At 35.8% G+C, this 26103-nt stretch overlaps 1 protein-coding gene across 2 annotated transcripts in view; it reads right to left on the minus strand.

Moving 5' to 3' along the window:
* The window catches only part of LOC149709904 (uncharacterized), a 380702-nt gene that overhangs the window by 46422 nt on the left and 308177 nt on the right, over positions 1 to 26103 (minus strand). For both annotated transcript variants that reach the window (XM_089858152.1, XM_089858151.1), the window contains exons 11-12: positions 13944 to 14062; positions 108 to 217 (exon numbers count right to left, since the gene is read on the minus strand). In XM_089858152.1, coding sequence (XP_089714278.1) covers positions 108 to 217; positions 13944 to 14062 — 229 coding nt within the window. The remainder of the gene's footprint in view (positions 1 to 107; positions 218 to 13943; positions 14063 to 26103) is intronic.

The following is a 26103-nucleotide window of genomic DNA, read 5'->3' on the forward strand; positions in this document are numbered from 1 at the left end:
GTTAGAATTTGATTTTAGAATTACAAATACTACTGTTAAGTTTATCTGTGAAGCAGACGACGCTTGAGGTATTTATAAATTGTATTGGAGTAAAGACCAAGGCTTACCTTTCTAGACGATTTTCGGTAACAGGTAGCCATTTTTCCACAAGAATTTCACCGGAAGTTAGATTTTGAAGGGAAATTAACAAAGCAGTCACGTTCCTTCCAAAAGGTTTCTGTTTAAAATAGACAAAAATAAAAAAAATCATTAGAATTAGATCACTCAACAAAAAAAAAACTGAATAATTCCAATAAATAAATAAATTTCAATTAAATTTTAACCGTCTCAATTTAGAATTTGAAAAGCGAATGAATGGATGAGAATAAACTTTGGATCTTAATTATAATTCCCTCATCTCTAAAAACAAAATTTTTCAAAAACCGGAGAAGCTTTAAGTTTAGAGAAAAGAGACGGAGGGAGAGAAAGAAAAAAATTAATTACGTTTGGGATTTAATTAAGTCCGGTCTCAAAACCATCGTTAAACAAAAGCAATTATTTTCTCTACACCCCCAAAAATTCGTTCTATATCTACTATCGTTAGGCCTTGGCTGGCTGAAATTTCACATTCTATTAAAATATTCAGGGGAGAGAAAAACGTTTTCGAAAATTTCCTTATTTCTTTTTTTTTTTTTTTTAGTTTTCCAGGATGCGGGTGGGGTGTCGGAACTAAATATAGATGGCGTACGTCGACAGTTATATAGAGAAAAGAATAAAAAAAGACTGTTTGGAGCTTTATGATTGGTGGAGGCGATCTATAGCATGAATATTTCAAAGTAAGGGAGAGACAGTGATAGATTGATACCATTCACAGTTTAGGAGAGCTAACGCCTATATTTACGCAAGTACATACATTAGGGCATAACACGCAAATAGAACGTTGTAACGGGAATTTGCCTAAGATCATGTCTTAGAGACTTAGGATGGGATCTAAGAATAGGCCTAATTTTTTTATAGAAAAGTCAAACTTAAACATAAAGTTTAAATCGAACTTAATTATAAGCTTCATAAACTTTCAAATGCTTATTTAATTCTTAATTAAATAAAAAAAGTTATGCTTAATTTTGTCTCTGAAGAAAATAATATGATTTTGCCCCTATGCGTTGGCTTTTCCCTGAACACAACTGTGCTGCGGGTTAAACAGTTCTACAGGCGCCATAGATAATACCATAAGCAACTTTTAAAGTAAAATAATTTTAACTAAACTAAAAACTAAGTTAATATTCGGATTCTACACGTTATAAGCTTTAAAATCATTATAATAAACATATATTTTGTAATTAACTACCCAAAGTTGGCCCAAAAACGAAAATTAGAATTCGCGTCGTCCGCAGCATGAGGCTAGTCCAGTCCCTTTTCATACAAACCCGCTAAGCCTAACTTAAACTAAAACTAAAACTGTCAAAGTCCTTTCAAACATTTTGTGTGTGTCAAGATTAGCTTCTATACTACAACTTCAACCCAAAGTAAGGCCAACCTGCAAACACGTAGCTCCTTAAAATTTAACCACCAGTGTTCAGAACCAGCCTCACCTTTTACAAGGTGGTTTAGGTTAAAACTATAAAAAAGGTGTTCTTCCTAGGCCTATAACGTCCGACAGTATTCACTAATCACGTGACAAAGCGCGTGCGAAACTTAAATAAAAAACAAAGGCTTAACAAATATCTAACTTTATACGCTAGCGCCATCTGTATTAGCAACAAGGCTGGTGGTCCTCCAGTCTTACAAAGAACTACTAAAAGATAACTTATCTTTAAGTTAAGTTATCTTTTAGTAGTTCTTTGTAAGACTGGAGAACTTTGGTTTGAGGTTCATTATCTAAACCACTCTTTATTATACAAATCTATTATGCATATCTAGAAGTTTAACTTTGGTGAGCGGCAAAAATTAAGGTAAAGAGAAAAGTAACAAATTGACTTTCACGTTTTTCGCTGTTTGTTTAACGAAACGAGATTTGAGACCTCGACGACGCAAAAACTAAAAAAAAAAAAAAAAAGGAGTCAGCAACGAGCGCAAAGCTAGCAAGCTAAGTGTGCAAGGGGAAACATTAGGTTCGCTCCGTTAAGCACGTCGACTTTTCGACAACGAGTTGGTAATAGCGTTTTTAGCCCCTTAGAAGTCACTCACCAAATTTAACCCATACTATTCTCTCATTATAAAGGTGCTTGGTAACACTGCAATAGGGGGGGGGGAAACGAGAGTCCCTTGGGTCCTATTTACAATGAAAAAAGAGGCAACAACGTTAAAGTTAAGCCTTGTTTAAACACGAGTTCAGTGAAATAAACGCTCCTGTTATTATATCACGCGTTTAGTAATAGACCAAGGCTTAGGGTGGTTTTGAATATATGATAATAGCTGGGATTGGGGCTAAACACGACATGGATAAGGTTACGAATTTGTTGTAAGGTTATGCTCTGCAAACTTTAAAGGTTTGTAAACTGAAGTAATGAAGGATTTTTTAAAGAGAGAGGTAGAATTTTTTTTAAAAAATAAAAACAATATTCAGCGCCAAGGCTTAACTTCAAATGAAAACCAAACTTTGTCCGAGTTTTGGACTGTGTAAAATCAAATAACAGACATAATTTTCGTTCACCACCCCTTTAAAACAATAACTTTACAGCCAAAAAGGCAAGAAAACATTTTAAAACTAAATTTAAATAATTCTTGAGGAAGTTAGAAATGTTTCCAAGGGGATAACTACTACAAAAGACGTAACGAAATAGCTGTATTCAACTACTGAAAGATTATCTATATACAACAGTAAATGTCCCCTCTAAACGCCTACAGACTTAGAAACGGTCACGTGAGTGAGTGCGAGAAATGAGAATCCAAGCATATTCGTTTACCAACAGCTTAGGAAACGCGTTCTAGAACACAGCATCCACAGAAAATATGAACGTAGCCTGTTATAGGGGGTGCAGGAGTGGACAAATCTCTACCTCAATAAATAGAGGATTAGGTTGGGCCCTACATATGCCCAGTTTTCTTGAGAGAGAGCGAGACGGAAGCCTTTCTCATGGGCTTCAATTTTAATATCAAAACCGCGATTTCGTCTCAAAGAGGCAGAAGGACGGGGGAATAGCAAACAGATTCGCCAGGGGCAAATGAAAATAATTCCACCCAAAACTCAACCTAGCCCGCCCGTGCTTCCAGGACCCTAAAATGCACCCTTGGCCCTTAGCTAAAAGGAGCTTGCTCTTCCTAGATGGGGGCAGGAATATTAACGCCCCCCCTATATTTTCTCAAAACCAAGAACCGAGTTCAAACGAACGAACTTGTTAAGTCTTCGTACCAACGCCCGAAGGCTAGCACGATTCCCCCTAGAAATAGCGTGATGCAAAGGCTTACGAACCAAATACTAAAGAGCGTCTTAATTGCTCCCAAACGAATAAGGGGTACATAGAGAGAGAAAATGTTCAGCCCTTTCCTGGCGTACTAGGCCCTTAGTCCTTAGGCAGACCCTGCTGTTTAACTAACACACATTAACGCCGACACTATACTCTATTGCCATACCCCCGTTATATTGTTAATATATATTTACCACATTGTGTGTGTATAGTCATTCTAATTCTAAAAATCATTAAAACGGTTTAAAATTTTTTTATCTATATTTTTATAATTATAAGAAGGCCACTACTTGAAGTAGAAAATGCTAGAGTCTCTCTATTCTGGATCCTCTTAAAGTTCTGATACAGTTTTCAGACTATGAGGATTGATAAAATTTACACCAGGAGGCGAGGCGAATGGCGATGCTACTTGGTACTACCCTTTGTCCATCAAGTACCCTGACTTTCTGCTGAAAATGGTATCAATCCGCCTTAGCTAAAAGATTGAAACTTTGCAGAGACATTACTCTTAAATAGTACGTACTTATTAAGAAATATTTTGCGAATCTGCCGCCATATTGGAAAATGGCTGACAGAAAAGTAACAAGAATGTCCTGACGAGCAGCCCCGGGTTGTGACTACTATCGAAATATTCCCTATTTACAAACAAAACTAAACTTATATTTCACATATGATCAAAACAGTACGACATTTTATTACCCCTTTAATATCTAACCCAACAAGAACTATATATAAAACTTCAAGAAATGGACAAACAATTTTCACTGTATAAAATAATTCGTCTACATAACATAAATATTTGTTTATCCAATCAAGTTTGGGTAGGTTCATGCATGCATCGCCTACAGCCAGCAGCATTGCATGCATGCAACTTTTATATTTTGAAAATTTTTAATTTTCAGTTTTAATTTTTAAAAATTCAGCCCGAGGGATATTTAAATTAAGTTTTGGTTATAAATGTATACGGCGGGGAAGGGGGCGGTAGAAAGGGGGTCATTATATTATGGCCTAAGGGAGACATTTTTGGGTATGGTCCATTCAAGGGGAAAAATCGAATTAGGGGACCCTACTCTGTCTCCATTATTAGTGCTGCGAAATTTGCCGATGAAAGGGATTATTTTAATTCGATTAGATGTTGTCCCCAAAATTTCATCGTCAACTATATATGCATGGAAAGGCAAGCTTTTTTATTTCAAAATTCTTAATAGTATTAAATGTAAACTCGATTTTCAAAACTTTATATTCCCTTCAAATTTAGGGTTAGAGTTGATGTTCAAACTTCAAAGCCATCCGTACTGGTACGACGTTATAAAATTTTCTAATATTAACCGAACGTTATTTTGCCCTTTTAATGGCGGACAATTACGTCATAGCTGTACAACAGCGCAGTAATTTATCGAGAAAATTTTACACGTATTGAGGGCGAGAAAATGTAGTGCCTTTTATAAACTACCCTCATTTGATCGTAAAAAGCATTAAAATTCAAATTTTAAACACTAACATGTTAAGCCTTGGCACGATTAAACCATGGATGAAGAATGCGCGTGAGGAAATTTGTTTTCACTCTACAGGATAGGCAACTCCCTATCTCGGGCGTCAGAATATTCTGTATACACTCTGTTACAACGTCGGTTGTCAGCACGCGTAAAGCTAGGTCTCTATGTAATCTAGCCTTGCGCGTGCTGACAAGAGACAAAAAACTTCAGGATATTTTAAACTGATTTTAAATCCTGCAGATCCTGAAGTTTTTTGTCTCTTGTCAGCACGCGCAAGGCTAGATTACATAGAGACCTAGCTTTGCGCGTGCTGACAACCGATGTTGTAACAGAGTATATACAGAATAAGCTGTCGTTCGAGATAGGGAGTTGCCGATCCTATAGCGTGAAAACAAATTTCCGCACGCGCATTGTTTATCCATGATTAAACTATATCAAAACCTATAGAAAACATTATTATAAATATTTCAAGAGAGCTTGAGGAATTTTTAGAGTTGTTGCGTACGTCTTTTCGTTTTGTAAAAATAATATTGAATTAGAGCGGGTTCTCCTATACAGCAGCTCTCAAAGGTGTGTTTTCCGCTTTTGGTACTATTTTATGATTTGCATAATCGCCAAGGGTGTGTGCCATAAGCATAAATGGGGTCCTATGAAATTTGTTTATTTACAGGATTTTTGAGAGTATTCTATTTTTAATTCTAGAAGCGGGAAATAAATGAATACATAATAGAAACCCTCGAATGAGAGAATTTTCAGCGCGCCACAAAATTAAGTTGATAACAACATTTTCTCCTTTTGTATTTGCTCAACCGTATTTTACCAAAATATTCTCTAAGGCATAATTTCTCGAGGGGAAGGTCACTTCACACGTAACCTCTGCTTGATAAAACCGGATTTAAGTAATTAAGTTTAAATTATTTCGATCAACTGATTTAATAACGCTTAAATGGAAGGATTAAGAGTTCTACGTGAATAAAATTTGGTAAGCCTTTGTTTTTGAATTTTAGGCTTAACAATTGATAGAGTAATATCATGTGATTAGCGAATACGGTTGCACATCAATTCTCATTAATTAGCCCGATAATTAAGTAATCTAATAACGCTTAAAGGGGAAGGATTAAACGTTCTGCGTGAATAAAATTTGTTAAGCCTTTGTTTTTGAACTTTAGGCTTAACAATTCACGTGATTAGTGAATACGGTCGCATGTGAGGAAGAACAAACTATGTACAGTATAAATCTAATCACAAAAGTTGGGCTTAACAAGTCAAAATCAATAGAAACAAGTTTACTTAAAATGTTTCTTTTCAAATTTCCCCGTAAAAAGTATTTAGTTTTTGGAAAAATGCAGTTTCTAATATCGTTTGAAAAGCGAGCGATTCTGCATGGTTCTTTTAACTTCTAGGCATTATACCCTCGCCTATCTCTTATGTCCTGTCCGTTGTAGGTACTGTATAAGCACACCATCTCTGTGTTTAAACTCTCTACGGATCCTATTCAACTTTAGCGGGGCGCAAAAAGAAAAAAAAGAAAGAATTGATTTTTAACGATTTTATTCTTCTCTAGAGCTGAGAGTATCTTTCCTCTTTCCAGCCTCTTACGATCCCTTTTCCTCTTCCCAACTATACTCCTCCCGGGGGGGGGGAGGGGGTTCCAACCGAAAAACGGACGCGCGCGGAGAAGGTACGGAGGTACAAAGTATAAAAGACGGCCGTAATATAAAGGCCTTCCAGGCACGTTCGTCGCATTTCTATTATTTACAGCAAAAACTAAGTATCTTCAAAGGGTACAACTATTAAACATTACGACATTTTACATCTGACGCCTTTCCCCCCCCATACCTATGTGTTTCGGTTTCTCGACTTAATTTTTTCCGCAATCTTCTTCTCTTATATTTTTGGTTATTAAAAAAGGCACACACACACACAGTATATAAAAAAAAAGTAAAATGAAAACACTGGAGGCGACTTGAGTTAAGTGTCAACCGGAGTTTGCTACAAAGTTAAAGGTACGGTTACGTTTAATACGGTAATGTTAGTTTAGGTTATTTTCTATGGAATATTACGAATGGAAATTGGGATGGCCCACGAATTTTTGCCCAAATTTCCTAGGGCGACTAAATCCCTTCAAAAGTTTTTAATATCGCCTGCGCATTCAAGAGAAAAAATATTATAAACTTTATAATCCATAAAAATGTAAAACTTTCAATTCGTGCATAGTTTAAAAATTATTTTTCTTCTATCTCGATCAAAAGGTCTTGTTCACATTAACATAAGTTTTTAAGATATGTTCCTTTCATAAGTATGACACTACCTATACTTCGTAATGCTAGCATTACTAAGCCTTTGACAGCAGCGCCTCACCTGGCTATACGAGAATCAATGTCGAAAGTTGGTTCCTTGGAGTTGTATTAATTATGTAGCCAAGAATTTATTTGAAATAAGCTAGATTTAGTGAGCCAATAAGATAAAAGAAGATGGAGCTCTTCATTGGGTTACTAGGCGAATTGATAAAGGTTATTCATTCCTTATTCTTTTAAATATATAAATTCCTGGTGACAGTTTTTTTCCTTGCCTAAAAACTGACACGAATTCTCGCATGATCAAAGGATCTTAAATTTTTTAGAAGATAAGTCTTGGAGAGACAAGAAATATGATTTTTTTTCTCTCCCAAAACGCAGCTGGTGCGAGGGACGAGGAATATGTGTCAAGAAAAAATATTCTATTTGACAGCTTTGCCCAGTAAAAAAAACTGTTCGAAGGATGAAATCCCTTTAAGGTTCTAGTATATTGGGGAAGTTTCACTTCCAGGGGAAATTTTTAAAATGGGGTTTGATCAGTTAGGCCTATAATTTCGTTCGAAAGAAGATAAGCCTAAGAAAATTAGGCTTAACAAAGCAGTTAGGCCTAATTATTCTCCTCCCTCAAACCGGTTAAGCCTAATCATCTTCTTGCCCTCAAACCAGTTAAGCCTAATCATCTTCTTGCCCTCAAACCAGTTAAGCCTAATCATCTTCTTGCCCTCAAACCAGTTAAGCCTAATCATCTTCTTGCCCTCAAACCAGTTAAGCCTAATCATCTTCTTGCCCTCAAACCAGTTAAGCCTAATCATCTTCTTGCCCTCAAACCAGTTAAGCCTAATCATCTTCTTGCCCTCAAAGCAGTTAAGCCTAATCATCTTCTTCCCTCAAAGCAGTTAAGCCTAATCATCTTCTTCAATCAAAGCAGTTAAGCCTAATCATCTTCTCCCTTCAAACCAGTTAAGCCTAATCATCTTCCTCCCTCAAACCAGTTAAGCTTAATCATCTTCCTCCCTCAAACCAGTTAAGTCTAATCATCTTCCTCCCTCAAACCAGTTAAGCCTAATTCTTTTCCTATGAATATGACCACGTAACTAAGTTCCAACCAAGAGAAACCATTTCGTTAAATTTTATTCTACAGTATTTTTTATAAAATCACGGTATATTAAAAACCAAGTCAATATCTCTCTCTTGTAACGAAGTCAGAAAAATAAAATCCAGACCATATCATATCATAAGAAAAGAAAGAATTTTAAAAAAGAAAATAAACAAATAAAATATATTAATAATATCTAGGAAAGAAAATGAGTTTTTGTCGTCCGCACGTTATTGCCAGACTTCCGAAATAAAGTTATATAAATTCGACCAGGGAATAAAAAGGTCCTTTAACAATCACAAAGTCACGACCGAACGAACCCCTGGCTATCAAAAGAAAGGGATCATATACATAGAACTTTAGTAAAATAAAAAGAAATGTAAATTTTTGCCGGTAGGGGGCCAGAAGAGAAAATAACCCCCTTCTTTTCGTTCGTGCATCGAAATAGTCGTATTTTGGAAACGCGATAAGCGCTTAATAAAGAGGAGAAAGCGACACGATTTCGTTCACCTTGAATAAATTAATAAAGATAAAGGTAAATCAAATAGCGCGAGAAAAATATTATCCCCGCCTTTAAATGTATTAAACCATTCCCGTTGAACAAAATTTGATAAAGTCGGGATCGAGATGGAGGTTGGAGAATGAAAAGTCGGTAGAATTTCCTGGCGCGCGCGAGCCCGGAGAAATATAGTTCATCTCATAAGGAGTTTTCCATTGAAAAAAGGCGTAATCTACAGCATTTTATTTAACCCTATTCTACACCTTCCACCCTAATGCATTTTCCAGTAGACTTAAATTTAGATTTAGGGATATTTCACGCGCTGCGGGAAAGGCCAGTCATCTCACTCTAAAAGTTCCATACGCGCTAATATAATTTCTTTAAAGTAACCAAACTAACTTCACTGTACTTTCAAAATGACATCACACTTTTCAGAATAAAAAATATATATAAAAAGGGACAAGGAAACTTTGCGCAAAATAATAATAATAAAAATACGAATAAACTCGGTAAAGTGAGGAGCTAAGCCTTGGTCGTACGTAGTATGGAGGGAAAAACGCCAAAAGGTTATGATTTGAATTTTGGTTCACTTTTTTTCTTACTCGGGGACAAGAAGACTTTAAAAAATATCTAGAAAAGGAAAAAAAGGCCCAAAGCCCCTGCCAAGAAAATTTCGGTATCACCAACGAAATAAAAGTCCTGGTGAGACCGCCACGGGGAGATTTGCATCCCTTTTCTGGTTCCCCCCTAAATATGGTAGGAAATGGAAGTTTATATACTATTATATTGTAGATATAGATATAGAAGCGTCAAGCAATAACGTAACCAAATAAAAAGGATCAAGGAAGTTATATTAAGGTATGAAAACCTATATTAAATCCCCTAGAAAATTATAAAGATATTCATACGTGTATTGGAGAATGTATCATGAGGGAAACGTGTACGGCAAACGGGAAAAGGAAAGGAAAGTTGGGAAGATAATAGTATTTTGGTTACGTTATTATATGTGTGGTTTTACATAGTACGTGTAACGTATGGATGTGGTGAATTGAAAAAGTGATCTACTTAAAAAGGGTTGAAAACGCGTCACAAAATTTGATTACTTTTTTAAATCGAACCCATGACCTTTCTCAACTCAAGAATTGCCTAACCCTAAAGTTCCGCACTTGAATTTCGTTAAGTCTAATTTCAAAATAAAAATTGGCAGGGAAAAGATTGTATCTAATTCTAACCCATGACCTTTCTTAACTCAAGAAAGTGTCACAGTTAGGCCTAACCCTAAAGTTCCGCACTTGAATTTCGTTAAGCCTAATTTGAAAATAAAAATTGGCAGAAAAAAAAGGATTGTTGTAATTAATTCCTAAAACTGCAGTATCTAGGCCTAATTCTAACCCATGACCTTTCTCAACTCAAGAAAGTGTCACAGTTAGGCCTAACCCTAACTCGTGAGTTCATTATTTTGAAGCAGTCATGAAGAAAACGGAAAGGAAAAGGCATATATATCATATCCTGAGAAGACAGCTACAGAAAACCTATAAACTAAACAGCGCGCGCAGTATCATCGCGAGGAATTCTGGTAACATTTCAATTAAGTCTGCTCATTCATGCAGATTCGCGACTGCGCTGTCCTGTGTGTGTAGCGAGTCACATAACCATAAAAACATATCCCAAGAAAACGTTATATTATAACAAGGCCGTTTTTTATAGAAAATAACCCAGGTACAACGTGTTCTCCTGTAGTTTCTAACCAAATTTACAACCGAAATAAGGGTACGTACACTAAATCATAAAATACTTGCTAAGCCTTGGCTATATATTTCACTAAGCCTAAAATTACCCTTATACCAAAAGAAAAAAAAGGGAGAAAAATGTTATGAAGAAATACGGATGCAAAAAAGTTTCTTAATAAGAGGGTTAAGGTACTGTTCAACTTATCTGTAATAATGAATACGAAGCCGCAGCTAAGCCTAAAGATTTTAGCTATTTTTATCAGCATTTCTGTATTAACTCGTGTAAACTGAACATATTATATATCAGTTTCGGATTTCTTTATAAAAATGAAGACTAACGAGAAGTCGTTACTTATAAGGGAGGGATATTGTTCATTCGACAAATTAGAGTTAATGCAGGCAAAGTTAAAGGATGGGTAGTTTCTCTAAACACCTATCTACCTGATTTCTCAGCTTCCCTTAATAAACCTTCATTCGTTATTTGAAGATGAACATAGGTTAGTTTGTCCATGTAGAAATACGAATAAGGGTATGTTAAGGGAAGTAGAGATAGGTTAAAGAAGGAATGAAGTCAAGTAGGCCTTGGATAATGTTCGGTTTAGCTGACTGGATATAGGAAACGAGTGGAAGTGAAATAAGGAACTTCCGTTGTCACACATTTCACTTTTTCATTCGGTTCGTGGAACTCTACCATTCCAACTAACCCCTTCCTCCGCCCCTCCCCCTTATCCGACGGTCGTTTTATTATTGGACTAGAGCGCCCCTATCTAATTCTAGAAAGATCTAGACATCTAGGCAGGGAGGATGAAAAACATGGGAGGAGCAAGATAAGGAGACGTAATTGGAATTAGTTTCTATGGATGTATTTATACAGGGTGTTTCCGATAAGTATGCCATAAACACCCTGTATACACCTTGTAAACTACTTTTGAAAAAAAGTACCAAATTATACATAAATCTAAATAATATAAATATTAATCATATTGATCAATGGAATTGGACTGAACCAAGCAAGGCCATTATCATTTTCTTTAACTTTCAAATGCATTCCTTAAATTAAACCATGGAGGTGAAATAACACCCCTTTTTTCATTAGTACACAAACACACACACACAAAAAAATGTAGATTTTGAACGTGACTGGTGCCTTGGGTCGATTCAATTCATCTTTGGGGAATAATACTCCTTGCTTCTACAAGTTCTACTTATTGGACCTTGTTGGGAGGGGGGAAGCGCCTAGCGTCCAATTAACCGAAGACAGACTGTTGATGCGAACCAATTAAGAAAGGCATTCTTTTTTTCCCTAACAGGGTCTACCCCCCTCTCTCTCTTTCTCTCTGTCTACCCATCTCTCCAAAACTGCCACTGGGATCACCAACTATGCACTGACAAAGCCTTTAAAGGACAAATCTATATGGAATTTTTGGAGTGCAGGGCTAAATGAAAGTTTTACTCTTTACTCTTTACATGTTGTAGACAAGTAGTTGAGCCTAATTTCTTCCATATTAAAGTACAGTTAAGCCTAATTTCTTCCATATTAAAGTACAGTTAAGCCTAATTTCTTCCATATTAAAGTACAGTTAAGCCTAATTTCTTCATATCAAAGTACAGTTAAGCTTAATTTATTCCAATCAAAGTACAGTTAAGCCTAATTTCTTCCCATCAAAGTACAGTTAAGCCTAATTTTTTCCAATCAAAGTACAGTTAAGCCTAATTTTTTCCAATCAAAGTACAGTTAAGCCTAATTTTTACCAATCAAAGTACATTTAAGCCTAATTTCTTCCGAATCAAAGTACATTTAAGCCTAATTTCTTCTGAATCAAAGTAGTTAAGCCTAAAAATTTCCTGCCAGTGTAATTAAAGTCTAATATTTCCTTTCTTAATAGTTAAGCCTATTTAAATCAGTCCACAGCTTCTATTATCTAGATATAAACCAAAACCTATTTTCATTAGACGCGTCCTTTAACCCCTAACCCCATCTCTCTGTCTCTCTCCTCTATACCGGCATCTTCATCCTCATCCGGGGTGTCCCTCTCCTAGCTCTCTCGCATTCATTTCTTTTATCTTTTCGCTCATTTTCTCGAAGCCCTCTTCAATACTTCCGCATTTGGGAACCAAAAGAATCTGGCATTTTTTTTTCTTCTCCTTCTCTTCCTTCAAGGAAAGGAAGATTTCTTCGGGGGTCGGGGATTTCCTTTTCTTTTAAAGTGTAAAGCGTAAGCGTAAAGTCGATTTTCGTTAAGGGCTTTCAAAAACCCTAAGCCCTCGAGGCACCAGATTTTTTTTTAAAAAAAAAAGGGGTAAAAAAATTAAGGTTTTTTTTATTTTTTCTTATACCACACCACGGTACGAATGTAAGTGCAATTTAAAATTTTTTTAATCAATATTTAATAGACCAATAACACGTTTAAATAGGGGGAACTAAAAATTAAAAATCAATACTAAATTTACCCGTAAGGTTTTCATTAGTGCTTAGCGGGGTAAACATTTCTACAGGGGCTGGTAGAAAATACATGGGAAGGTTTCAGCCTGAAAACGGGCTTCTCCCTATAGCACATATTTTTCTCAAATTTTTTATTATTTAATTTTAAATTATATTTAATTGAATTTCGTTAAAGTATTTATATTAAAAAATTATATTACGTAATTTCTCTATAATCTACAATCTAAACTCCACATATTTGTTCTCATAAATTTTTGATATGATAATTTGTGATTAAATTTAAATGCCTTTCTTAAAAATTAAATTTACTTAATCTCTCTATAATAAATAATTTTCCCGTTATAATAGCAGCATGATTTGTAAAAGCGTTAAGCTTGTCTAACTATACTAGCTACGATACAAGTGTTTCTTCTTGGCCAAAAAGCAGCGCAAAAACCTATACTCTATACCTTAGGTTAATATTGATATACGAGACACGGTTTCCTAGACGTAACATTTCGCGCCAAAAACCATTTTCCCGCTTTTCTCTTGTAGGTGCATATACAGTGGGATAAATGGAAGGGAGATGGCAGGGGGGGAGAACTTTAGGCTTAGGAGAAGCCCTAGTAAAGGAGTCTGGAGTCTAGACCGAAAGAGCGGGGAAAGAACAAGAAAGGGAAATCTGACATCGATACCGCGGGATTTTTCCTACAATTTCCTCTTTCTCTCCCTCTGTACCTTCTGCACGATAGCAGAATTATTGATTTTTCAAAATGGATATTTGTCTCTAACCTCGAGTAATATTTATTAAAATTGTATTATTTCTCAATTTTTAAAAGCGTACTTAAAAATTTTAAAGAAGCTAAAGGTTAACCGAATCATGACTTTGAAGTTTTAATGGTAAGCCTTGGCTCTCTTAAATTTTATCGCGTTTTAAAACTGAGCACGAACATATTTTCTTTTCTTGAAATATTAATTTCTGTTGAAAATATATGAATAACTATAAACAATACTTACATGAATGTTGATTGTAAAGTTGGTACGTTGTTCAGTGAATGGTTCATTCCATACGCAGAAATGTTGGTCTGTTAATGAAGAGTCAACTTTGATGTTGGTTCGATTACGTTTTTCAACACCTGAAATTGTAAATGAACAAAGGAAAATTAGTCTTAGTGTTAAAAGAACTACGCAATAACTCACTCCTTTTTTAAATTAAAAAATAATTTCTAATAAGTATTAAACCAAGGCTTAAAAATTTCTATGAAAAATAGGCCTAGATAAAAATGAAAGAGGTGGTGATAAAAGATTGAAGTAAAACTATTCCCCGCTTGTAACATTTATATCAATTTCTTCAAGTAAAAAAATCCTTTTCTCTACTACAAGAATTTCTACACGAATTTCGGTATAAATTTCTTTTTTCTCTGTTCCTTTTTAAAAACCTTCAGAACCTATTTCGAAATCTTTTCATTTTGAGGTTTTCGTTTTTCTTAAGCCCGCCCGTCTTTTTACAAGAAGAAAAGAAGCGATTTCTTAGTAGAACCAGCGAAAGGAAGATATATTTCTACGTATTAAAGACAACCAGAAGTACAAATATTGAAGTGGACAGAGCTTTAAGCCTATTTTACGAACTATTGACGAAATCGCTGAACCACAAAATTCAAAATAAGGCTTAAGGAATTGTTGGGAAAAATTTAGAACAAGGCTTAACAAATTGTTGGCCAAATTTCAAACAAGGCTTAACGAAATGTTGGCCAAGTTTAAAAGAAGGCTTAACGAAATGTTGGCCAAGTTTAAAACAAGGCTTAACTAAATGTCTTTCCAAATTTAAAACAAGGCTTAACAAAAATTGTACTTCAGGTGTAAGTACTTCTGAAGTGTTTTATCCGATACCCAGCAGTCGTATAGCTTGTTCTTTCCCGCAGCTGGTTCCTGCTGAATTTTTGATGGTCCTATTTTTTCTCAAAACTCGCATTCTTCAGAACGAAGAAATTGGGTGTGTTTCTTTCGTATGCCGAGTTGCGTAATAGCTAGAGACCATAAAGAGGGTTGTCTAAAAATACACGGTGCAGGAAGCCCCTGTCTACTTTGGACGCGCATCACATATACATTTTAAGTTTCTCCTTTCTCAACTTTACATAATTTTAAAAACACGGCTTCTAAGTTAAGGTTTTTGTTTTACACAATTTTATTTCTTACGTGTTTGTGTATTTTTACGATGTAAAAAGGTTCTCTCTCAGTCTCTCTTGGGAAATAAGGCTTAGGTTTAAATTTATATTTATTGTTTGTGCTCTGGGAAAGTTTTAAATTAATTTTAAATAGAATGTTCCACAGAGAGAGAGAGAGAGAGAGAGAGAGAGAGAGAGAGAGAGAGAGAAGTAGAATTTGTATATTTAAAGATAAAACTTTACACTACAAAATGCACTGTTAAATATTTTTCACTAAATATGCTAGAGATAACTCCACCCCATTTTCAAGTTTTAATTTGAACTGCTAGCCAAGTTAGCACCCAAATATACTCACTACAGTTCAACTTCAACTGCTAGCGAAACTATAACCTAATATACTAACTAGTTCAGCTTGAACTGCTAGCGAAACTATAACCAAATATACTAACTAGTTCAACTAGAACTGATAGCCAAATTAGTACCCAAACTAACCGCTAGCCCAGTTAGTATCCAAACTAACCACTATCCAAGCTAACGTACTGATTCAAATTGAACCGCAATCCTTCCCTTAGGCCACTAACTGTCTCAGGACACTTTAGAAACGGCATAAAGCCCTCCTCTTCAGTGCAAAAACCATCAAACTATATATATTCAAAAAAGAGTGTTGAAAGAACAGTTGCTACTACTAGATAATAGGCCTATTCCTATCGAATCAAAACCTAGCTTTCACTATAAATTTAACTGAAAACAGGACTTCAATCTTTTAGATTTCGAAAGAGAAAGCTATCTCTTCCCAATATATAGGGAAAATGGAACGTTTCCAAAGCCTCCAAATCGATCCAGGGCCGCGACCAAAAGCGAAAACCAGTCCACGAGAAAGAGCAAGAGAGGGAGAAACGGGGAGAGAGAGAGAGAGAGAGAGAAATGCCGAAAGCCGACGAGAAAATTGTCGATCCTCGCAGCCTCTTCCAATCCCTACATCTCTCCATCCTCTCTCTCTCTCTTTTTCCCGGCGTCCCTTTTTATCCCCGGTAAAGCGCTTTTTCCCCAAAACACATCCCCTAAAATTCCTTTGGCTTTTTCACTCTGTTCTGGATGTCGATTCGCTTCTCGCTCTTTGGTGGACGTCTTCAAAAGCCATCCATATATATTCAGATAGCTTCGCGCCGTGCACCATCGTAAAAAAGAGAGTATTATGCAAATTAATTTTACGTCCCAAAACTGAGGGGACGGGGGATAAATATGGACTCGCGATTGGATGGATGCCGGAGATTGGAATGAAGATGAAGATGACAGAAAATAGAGAGATTACTCGAGATCGGTATTAACAAAGGCAAATAAAAATAACAGGCAGTGAAATATGGACCACGGGGAGGTTAATGAAAGACTGTAGCAGTGTCCAGTATGATGTTTACAATATATAAGGAAGCCTTGATTCATTTTCTCTGGCTTAGCTTGCTTCTATGGTCGACCAATCAGATCGAGGAAACACGATGAAGCGCGTATCGTCTTACTTTCAGATAATTCTATTTGCCTTTGCTAATGACTTAAAAACGACGTTAAAGATTGCACGGGTTTCCCCTTCAACTGATATACTCTGGTAAATGGGGATGGTTGATGCTTTGATCGAGGGTTTGTAGCTTGCAACCTCTTTTCCACTCAGTTTTTGATGGAAACCATCGATATTTTGGAGACAAGGAAATCGCTTCATCAAAAGATATTTCCCTGAGCTCATTTTCCTTTCAAAATCTTAGCTCGATGCTAAGGAAATTCGAGAGTCGGACCACCCATTGAGTTCTTAAAAGAATATATTTGGATAACCAATTAAGACTGTACGTCGAGTAATAACAATGAACTCAAACCCTTAAGAATATTTATATTAACAAATCAAAAATTTTCATATTTTGGAAGACGACGTAAAACTACATTAAAAATTTGTATCATGACTAAAAAAATTGTTTTATATAAAAATTTTGGATTCGTATATACAGTCACTAAATCTTTTCTCGTGTACGAGGAGATAAAGGATGTAACGTTATATAAGTTTTACATTCATATTGGTGGTACAGCAGCAGTGGTTATAGAAAAAGGCGAAAATCGTTCCCTCCCTCAGCTCAGAGTCTTTTTTAGGATTTTTAAGGCTCTAGCTTTTATATCCTCAAACCCTCCTCCTAATCGAGGTTGAATTCCATTCACGGAACGTATAGAACGTGCTCCGGAATTCTAGGTTTATACAGAGTGGAGGGGATAAGACAAACCAACTTCAATGTGGGGTTTTGTGGTGGCCAGGCTTGAGAACTTACTACTAGTAATAAAGCTTGATTCTCACTCGACGGAAAATCTCGACGGAAAACTGCCGCTCGGCGGCTTCAAAATTTGAAAACGCCGGGCTCCGACGGTGTCTCATTTTCATTAGACGGAATTTTTGTGACGGCAAATTTGAACGAAGTCGCGTGATTTGAAGTTTTAAAAACCAAAATTAGAGGGCGCTACCCACACTCTGTCCGTCAGTCCCTGTTTTGTTAAAAAAATAGAGGAACTGTCGGATTCTGATTTTTCTGTTAAAATCTTGTCCACATTAAGCATTTATAATTATACGCTATTAACCTATTTGTTGTATAAAAACTACCAAAATGTTCGCTAGAAACGTTTTTGGGTGAGAGATATATTTACGGATACTTTTTAACTTCCTCGATAAATATCTCTCTTTTAAAAATTACTTTTTTCTTAGGCTCAACATTAGAGGTGGTTTTTTAGGGCCCATTTTGCTGCACTCTTCCCTCGTTCCAACTTTCCAAGACTGATTGCGCAATAGGATGAAATATTTCACATTCCCGCCTAAAATTTGCGTCATCGATGACGCAAATTTGAAATCGTCATCGATGACGATTTCGTTATCGCGTTTTCATTGGTGGGGCAATGAGATAAACGCCGCGTTCGACGGCAAAAATAGAACACAGATTCCGTCCGACGGCGCGGTGGTTCCGTCGTGGTCGACGGCAAGATTTTGCCGTCGAGTCCAAAACGCCGGGTTTCCGTCGTGATTTCCGTCGAGTGAGAATCCAGCTTATAAGTCAAGCGTTCTAATTCAAACGTCTTTCTAACTACTAAAATGAGAAATAAGCCAACTGAAGCCATCTTCCACAAGACAAATATTATACCTATTTTAATTTCAATTTAGAAAATATTTCTAATTTAATAATTAAAAGTTACATATTTTTAGTATATGTAAAAACATATACTAAAAACGTTATCACGGTATTTGAAATTAAATGTTCATATATTACTTTTATTTAAAATAATAACGTATCCCAGCACTCTTTCAATTTTTGATAAAATGTTTTGGGATGAGGAAGAGGCTGGAGAGATCCGATGAGAAGAGAGATGGGAGGTTGGAATTTGCGGAGAATGGGGGAAATGTCAGTTGGAACTATACAGGACGCTGTGACGCCTCCGGGAGAAAATTGACGCTGTCAAAAAGGTTTTCATCCGGTATATTCTGAAATTCTATCTTATACACTGGAACACCCCTCCCCAAAGCACCCCCAGACCTGCACCGGAGACTCTACAAAGGGAGTCTCTCTCCGATGCTTAGTGGTTCATCCCCCAGTTAAGTATACATTGCCAATGTTAACGATACCCCTTTCAACACCAACAACCACGTGACACCAGCCACGAAACTAAAATAGATCTCCCCTTTATTATGAATCCCTGCCTCGGGAACATTTCAGTATTCCACGTATCGCTATATAACTCAAACTCCTAAAACTATACAGACACACCTCGTCCATAAACAGTGGCAGCATAGAATTGGTCTGAATTATTCGGTGCCTTCTCTAACTGAAAGATTTGACACACTTGAACATTGTTCAGCAATTGTGCACCACAATTAGGGACACTGTTTCAAATCGAGTTCATATGATTTGATTTGAGTGTTTTAGGGATGACCCCTTAATTAATTAAATTAGAAATCAATGTCTTATAAGGGGCCACCCCTAAAATACTATGACCAATATTAACTCGATTTGAAACAGTGTCCCTTTTAATAAACAAAATGGAGATAGAAGTTACCTACATTTTCGGCTCAAAATTCATTTCCCAAAGAACATCCATGCCCCTTAATCTATATCAGACTTATCAGAAACACCCTGTATGTTACAAGGCCCGTATAGTTAGTTAGAGGAGGCAGTTTGAAGTATACTTGACTATATATATTGACTCCCAATCCAAGCTTGTATTCAATTCGGAATGGCTACGTGAATTGACTATAAGTTTTATATACAACACATTGTTTCTATTACTAAGGTCCTTTTTTCTCCGCAAGTCTTAAAGTTTGATGGTTTATGCACGTGACTTCTTTTTTCATTCGCCAAAGTGTCTCGCGCCCAAAAAGAAAACCCCGTAGTTCAAACTGCTCGAACCAATAATAAATATATTGGGGAACAGAGCAAAAACAACCCCCTGTTTAAAAAAGGATATACCCGTGCGTAGCTTTCTACGTATTACCTGGGCTAACACGAATTTGGTTACATGTATATTTTGGTAAAAGTGACTTCTCAAATTCCCGGGATAGGTTTTCCTTTACTCACTGACTTCTGGATATATTTTATTGAGTTTTCGCCTTTTATAGCTTTCGATTTTTAGCTTTATTTTCTTTGTTTGAGTGCTAGCTGCGCCTATAAGGCCCCTAGCTGGTTTGATTCTCCCGAGCCCTGGTTTGGTAATAGCATAAGTAAATAGAGATAACAGAGTAAGTAAGAGCTAGGAAGGGTAAGTCTTAAGTAGTAGTGTTTTTCCAGTATGGTTTACGACGTACACCCTACCCTATCCAAGTCTGGATATCAATGTGTTCAACCAATCACCGCTCTAGTTTAATTATAATGATAATTTAGTAATCCATTTTAATTTAGCTCAAAAAGACACAAATATTTAATTCCACTTTAGAGGCATTAATTGATTTGGGAAATTATATTTTTGCTTTTATTTTGGAAATTATTATTGTAGATTAGATTTTGTAGAGCAATTACCCTGGTTTATTTATAAATGTAATTCGGTTTGACCCCTTGATCTTGTTGTATTCATCCGCCAGTCTAGGTAAGCAGTCGAAAACTAAACTATTAAATACTTATATATTACGATTTATTTACTTATGGTTTTATTCATATGAGGAATTTTTATTCCTGATGGGTCCCCCTCTACGAAACTCAGTCCCTAAATTGATTACTATATTTTATTTTTATCCTTATCCTGGCTTTTTCCTTTCTATGTGTGTATATAAGACGAAGAAATGATCATCTTTTTATACGTATTTTTCACTCTCCCCTCCCCTCCCTCCTTTTTTGTATTTCAATATGCGAGGAAATTTGATTCTTTTTGTCATTATATTTTATTATTGAATTTATATCCGTTCTGAGATATTGAATTTTTACGAACGTATAAAGCCTGGATGTGTTGAAATATATATATAGCTTAAATTTAGAAAATGTATCTCAATGTCAATATATATACTAAAATTAAATGATTTTTATATGTATAAATTTAAATTTAAATTTATATCTTGTGCCATGTAACATAAGAAATAATTTAAAAGGAGATGAGGACAAGTTTAAAGGGAGATGGGGTTAAAATTTCAACTTGGAAGTATCTTAATTCGATTAGGTTCAATTTTCCTCTAGACCAAAAGTTTTCATTTTAATTAATTAGAATTTTATTTATTAATAGAGATTTATTTTCTAACTTAATAAATCTCGTGAAATAAATATAACACGTTAATCAACGGAGAATAAATACTTATAACACCACGTGACTTATATATCAGCTTTGATTTGAGTGGCAAAGAAGTTTAATATCAAATTTTCTTCATACTTCTAAAAACAGAATTTCCAGGAACTGAACTAAAATTTCACATCCTCGCCTACTTTTTGAAAAGGCCCGGAAGAAACAGATTTTTCCTGGATTTTTATTTTTTATTTTTTGGCTTCCTTTTCTATCTGGGGTTTTGGAAGGAAAGGACTCTGCTCTCACTCAGTCTCTAGTCGAGATGTAGGAAGTTGAAATTGGAGCCTATCAAAAGATACACCAAGCATAGGCTAACTTGGGAAGAGCGAAAGTACTTTCAAAAATCGTCTGGAAGTTTTCGTTTTCTCTTTTTCTTTTCTTTCTTTCTTTCCATCTTATTTTATCCTTAGAACTTTGAAAGGAGCGGATATATAAGACATCCCTAAAATACATTTAATTCAAAAGAATTTCCATAAAAAGGAAAATGCCACAATTTAATAAAGGACGTATTCTTTAAGTACTAAGATAAAATTTCATTTTCAAAGATACTAACTAACCCAACCCAACCCAACCCTATTATTTTGAATTCAGATTTTATTGAAATTGGATTGAATTGATAATTATGGGGGATTAGATGATAACTTGACCACTAATGGCTTTATAGTGTGGTAGAGTTTAGGTAATATTCGGTTTGGTCAAGGGAATTTTTGGAAAACAGATTTTACTGAGTTTTACAAGTTTTTTCCCATATATTTCCCTGAGTTTTACAAGTTTTTTCCCATATATTTCCCTGAGTTTTACAAGTTTTTTCCCATATATTTCCCTGAGTTTTACAAGTTTTTCCCATATATTTCCCTGAGTTTTACAAGTATTTTCCCCATATATTTCCCTGAGTTTTACAAGTATTTTCCCCATATATTTCCCTGAGTTTTACAATTTTTTCCCCATATATTTCCATGAGTTTTACAATTTTTTCCCCATATATTTCCCTGAGTTTTACAATTTTTTCCCCATATATTTCCCTGAGTTTTACCATTTTTTCCCCATATATTTCCCTGAATTTTCCAGGTTTTATCCCATATATTTTCCTGTGTTTTCCGGGTTTTTCTCATATATGGAGTAATAACAATGGGAGTTTTTTTAATATAGTTCAATCAACTATATTCAGAGCAGACTTATCCAAACCTCACAAATTTCCCTGATTTCCCTGAATTCTACTAAATATCGTAAATCCCCCGAGTTCTTCGACAACTATTATTTCCCTGAAAATTTCCAGGTTTGTATGAACCCTGGATTAGGCTTAAGGTTAGTATTATTAGGGTTAGCTCCATGAAATATTTATCAATATAAAAAAGAGTATTATATTAACACTTGAAATATATTTTTTATAGTTTATTTTGTACCGTAGGGGGTCATCCTTAAAGAACTCCTTGACAAAAACCATCAAGAGAAGAAAATTGGAAATTTTTGTAGTTGCAAAAATTTACACAAATATTTATTTTTCTAGATAGAAAAAAAACTGAACCTTTCACACTGCAATCAAGTACTTGCAATTGCAAACACACACAAAAAAAAGATAAATCCCAACCGAAAAAAAAAATGAATGAACCAAAATGAAAGATAGGGTCAAGAAATCTCTAGCAACACCAATACCGAGTAACTCGCCAAGAATCGCAGCAAAGAAAGACGCGATGTAGAAGAAGTAAAGAAAGAAAGAAAGAAAGAAAAAATGGTCTGGCGAAGGGATTCGATTCCCTGAACGGTTATTGAGCGGCGCGCGATAGAGAGGCTAGGGTTGGGTATAAGATGGTGGGAGGCAAGGATCCGAGAGCATCCCTGCACGCTCTGCAAAGAAGGAAGCTGAAGAGCAGCTTAGAGTCGCAAACAAAAAATACCAGAGAGAGAGAGAAGGAAGAGGCTGAGAAAGATGAGAGGGAAAAAGCGAGGCGTAGTTGATCGCTTTAGGGGGGCACCAGGGTTGTCTCCCCAGAGTTCATATATATCGCGTTTTTTGACGGAATCTCCCAAGAACCGAGAGAGAGAGAGAACTAGACTGCGGTGTTCGGAGAAAGATCGGAGCCGAGGATCCAAAGATGAGGATGGATGAATAGATACCAGATCGAAATGGTTTGATGCCAAAATTTCAAATGACCAAGACAAACTAACTAGTACTGGAATAAAGAATCAGCTCCATGGATGTTAGGCGCTTTTTGATTAACTACATTCGTTTCCGGTTGTCTCTGATTGGTGACTTAGTAACCAACCGGAAATGGATAAATGAGGCTTAAATTGATCTTAAGAAACCTTCAATTACAGTACTATTTTCTTTGAGGCAGTTAATCTTAGTATTTGGACAATTAAACAGTTCCTCAACCATTATTTCTCAGAGCCATGAAGGGAAGATGTAGAGCGATGGTTGGATTGGGGGGGGGGTTGAGATAAGAGAGATGGGATGGGGATGGAAGGCCGCCGCGGTATAAAGACAGAAGAAAAACTAAGAGTGTGAAAGAAGAATGAAGTGGTCTCTGTGTTTGAGAAAATATATTCATTTTTAACCCCTTATTTCTTGGGACACAAAAAGATTCCAAAAGATATTTCAAAGAAACGACAGCGGAGGAAGGAGAAAGAAAATAAAAACATTTCCTAAGCCTTGGCGTAAATTGATGAAAGTACTAGAAGTGTATGAAATAAATATAAATTAACGTAATATTAGGCAAATAATCTTGATTAAAATACCATAAGAATTCCATGACAGTATTAACTAAACACGTGATAGGTTATTAACAATCGTGAACACGCGCGAAACTTAAAAAAAAAAACAAAGGCTTAACGAATATTTGAAATATATTCACACAAAGCACGTGACCATTGCAATTTTGTTAAAGCACGTGAATTTAAAAAATTAAAAAAACTGAAGAGAAAAAAACCCCCAAAGATTCTAAGAAGAAAATTACCCTTAAAAAATCCCAGACGTCAACATTTTCAAAATTAGAATAAAAATATTTGAAAATTCTGTCCGCAATAATTCCCTTTGGCTGTTAAAAAAAATGCTAACGTTTTTCTAACGTATCTAATTAGGGTAATCAGACCTCAGGATCGTGGTGGCGAGTAAAGGGCGGGAAAGAATATTCTAGAGGGGAATCAAGAGAGAGAGAGAGAATATTTCGTCAGTAGATCAGAGAGAATTTTGAGCTCTTAATGGGCGGAGACATATACATATAAAAAAAAAACGCTCAGAAATAAAGAAAAAAGAAAAAAAGTACCACGGACTGCTTAACGACATTTTAGCACGTCATGTAATAGCGATGATTCCCTACGAACCGAAGCCTTGGCTAAAAATGACGCCGTATGTCGTCGTGTATAGCAAAAGAGTGTAATAATCCTTCATATAAGGGAGCTTTGAGTTTAGAGGTGTCGGTGCGGAACACAGCATTAAGCTTCCATTACTGAAAACACCACCAATGTGGCTGCTGTGATGGTCGCTCGTATACTTGGTTGGATGGTGGTAGAAGGGGATAGGGATATGGGTGAAAAAAAAATGCGACACAGCTTCAAGCGAAAAATGCCACCATCAGTTTCTTTATTAAGAAATTAAAAGGGATGGAGATGCGGTTTTTTTTTTTTTTTTTTTTTGAGAGTAAGGAAGATGTTATGAATTAAAGCAATTAGGAGAAGAAAAAAAGAAGTATATTTATATATTGGGGACATCGTAAACGTGAGCGTTGGTATTTGAATTAAATGGTTTGGGATTTATTTTTTTATGATTTATTTATTTATTTATTTATTTATTTATTTATTCTGAACTTTCAGTTGTAAACTAAATAGGCCTAGGCTAAATTATGAATTCCGCAGATAAGACTTTTGCACTAATTCCTTGCAGAGAAACCCACACACAGGATCATGGGGTAGGCCGTCCTCTAGGGTTATTTCCCTGGCGGTAACCAAGAGGCAACACCAGATGGAATTAATTCACTACACCACGCGGAGGGTGCTGCCTCTAGAGGTGTTTATTGGTCAGAGGGAAATTCAAATAACCCAAGAAGGTGGTGTTTGCTTCTCTCTTAAGGCAAGCGCACACCTACCGTCATCGGACGGACCGCACGTATCGCACGCATCGGATTTTATTATTATTACCATTGTTTCAAATGAGAACGCGCTCATCTGTCCGCATCGTACGTATCGGAGGTCGGCAATGCCGACGAGGATTCCCGATAGGGGCATACAATCCGTATGGTCCGTACGGAGCTAAGACAAAAATCGCTCAACGAATGCTCAGATTATGTGTTGATGAAACATAAAATGGCGCTCTTTTAAGATTAGGAAAATTTGCTAGGTTTACCACATTATTCCAAGTTGAAAGGTGTTTCCGGTAAGTAATTTAATACGGGAAAAATCAGAAAAAATGCTGATTTTACTAGAAAAAAAAACACGCACAACTAGCCACTATGTTAAGCCTAGTTTGAAATTTCCCGAGTATTCCGTCGCGCATTCTCAATTGCTCATACGCGCGTTCGGAATTTCGGAAATCCGAATGCTCCGAATTCAGTGTGCGCAGTTGAAGAAAATTATCCGATGCGTGCGATCCGTGCGGTCCGTCCGATGACGTTAGGTGTGCGCTAGCCTTTAGATTTAATGGAAGTGTCTATTTTTATTCGGAAATCATAAGGGTTTTAGTCATTATTTTGAAAACGATATTATTACTAAAAATATATATAAACTAATCAGTTAGGCATATTTTAATATGGAATCTGATCATTATTATTTTAATTGGATATTAGACCCAATATATATAAAAAAACAAAGTTCTCAATTTTCAAAAGTTATTTTTTCTACTGAATCCAAGCAATTTACTTAATTAAGGCATACATTTTTTTACTTGTAGTGAAATAAGTAATGGAAAATCAAGATATTTCTAGACAGATACCAGCATAAAAGTAGCTGGGAGTTCAAGACAACTTACGTCATCACCTTAATTCATTCAACAGTCATATCTCAACTACACAAACAATGAGCAATAATCGAGGATTGAAACTCGATACCTTAGCCCATAAAACAAGGAGTAATAACAGATGAACCCTCGCTTCATTCATACAAGAGAATTAAGTCTACGTTCGATACAAGGACCAAATATTAACCTGAACCGGAAGTGTATTTATACAATGACAAAAGGAAAAGACGCTAGTCCACCATCATTATAAAAACTTGAATGGATCTAAACGTATACGTATACTTAT

The sequence above is a fragment of the Phalangium opilio genome, unplaced genomic scaffold (assembly GCF_054372755.1).
Source record: "Phalangium opilio isolate 3A_F unplaced genomic scaffold, DU_Popi_V2 ptg000011l_1, whole genome shotgun sequence".
In the NCBI taxonomy this organism is placed as follows: Eukaryota; Metazoa; Arthropoda; class Arachnida; order Opiliones; family Phalangiidae; genus Phalangium; species Phalangium opilio.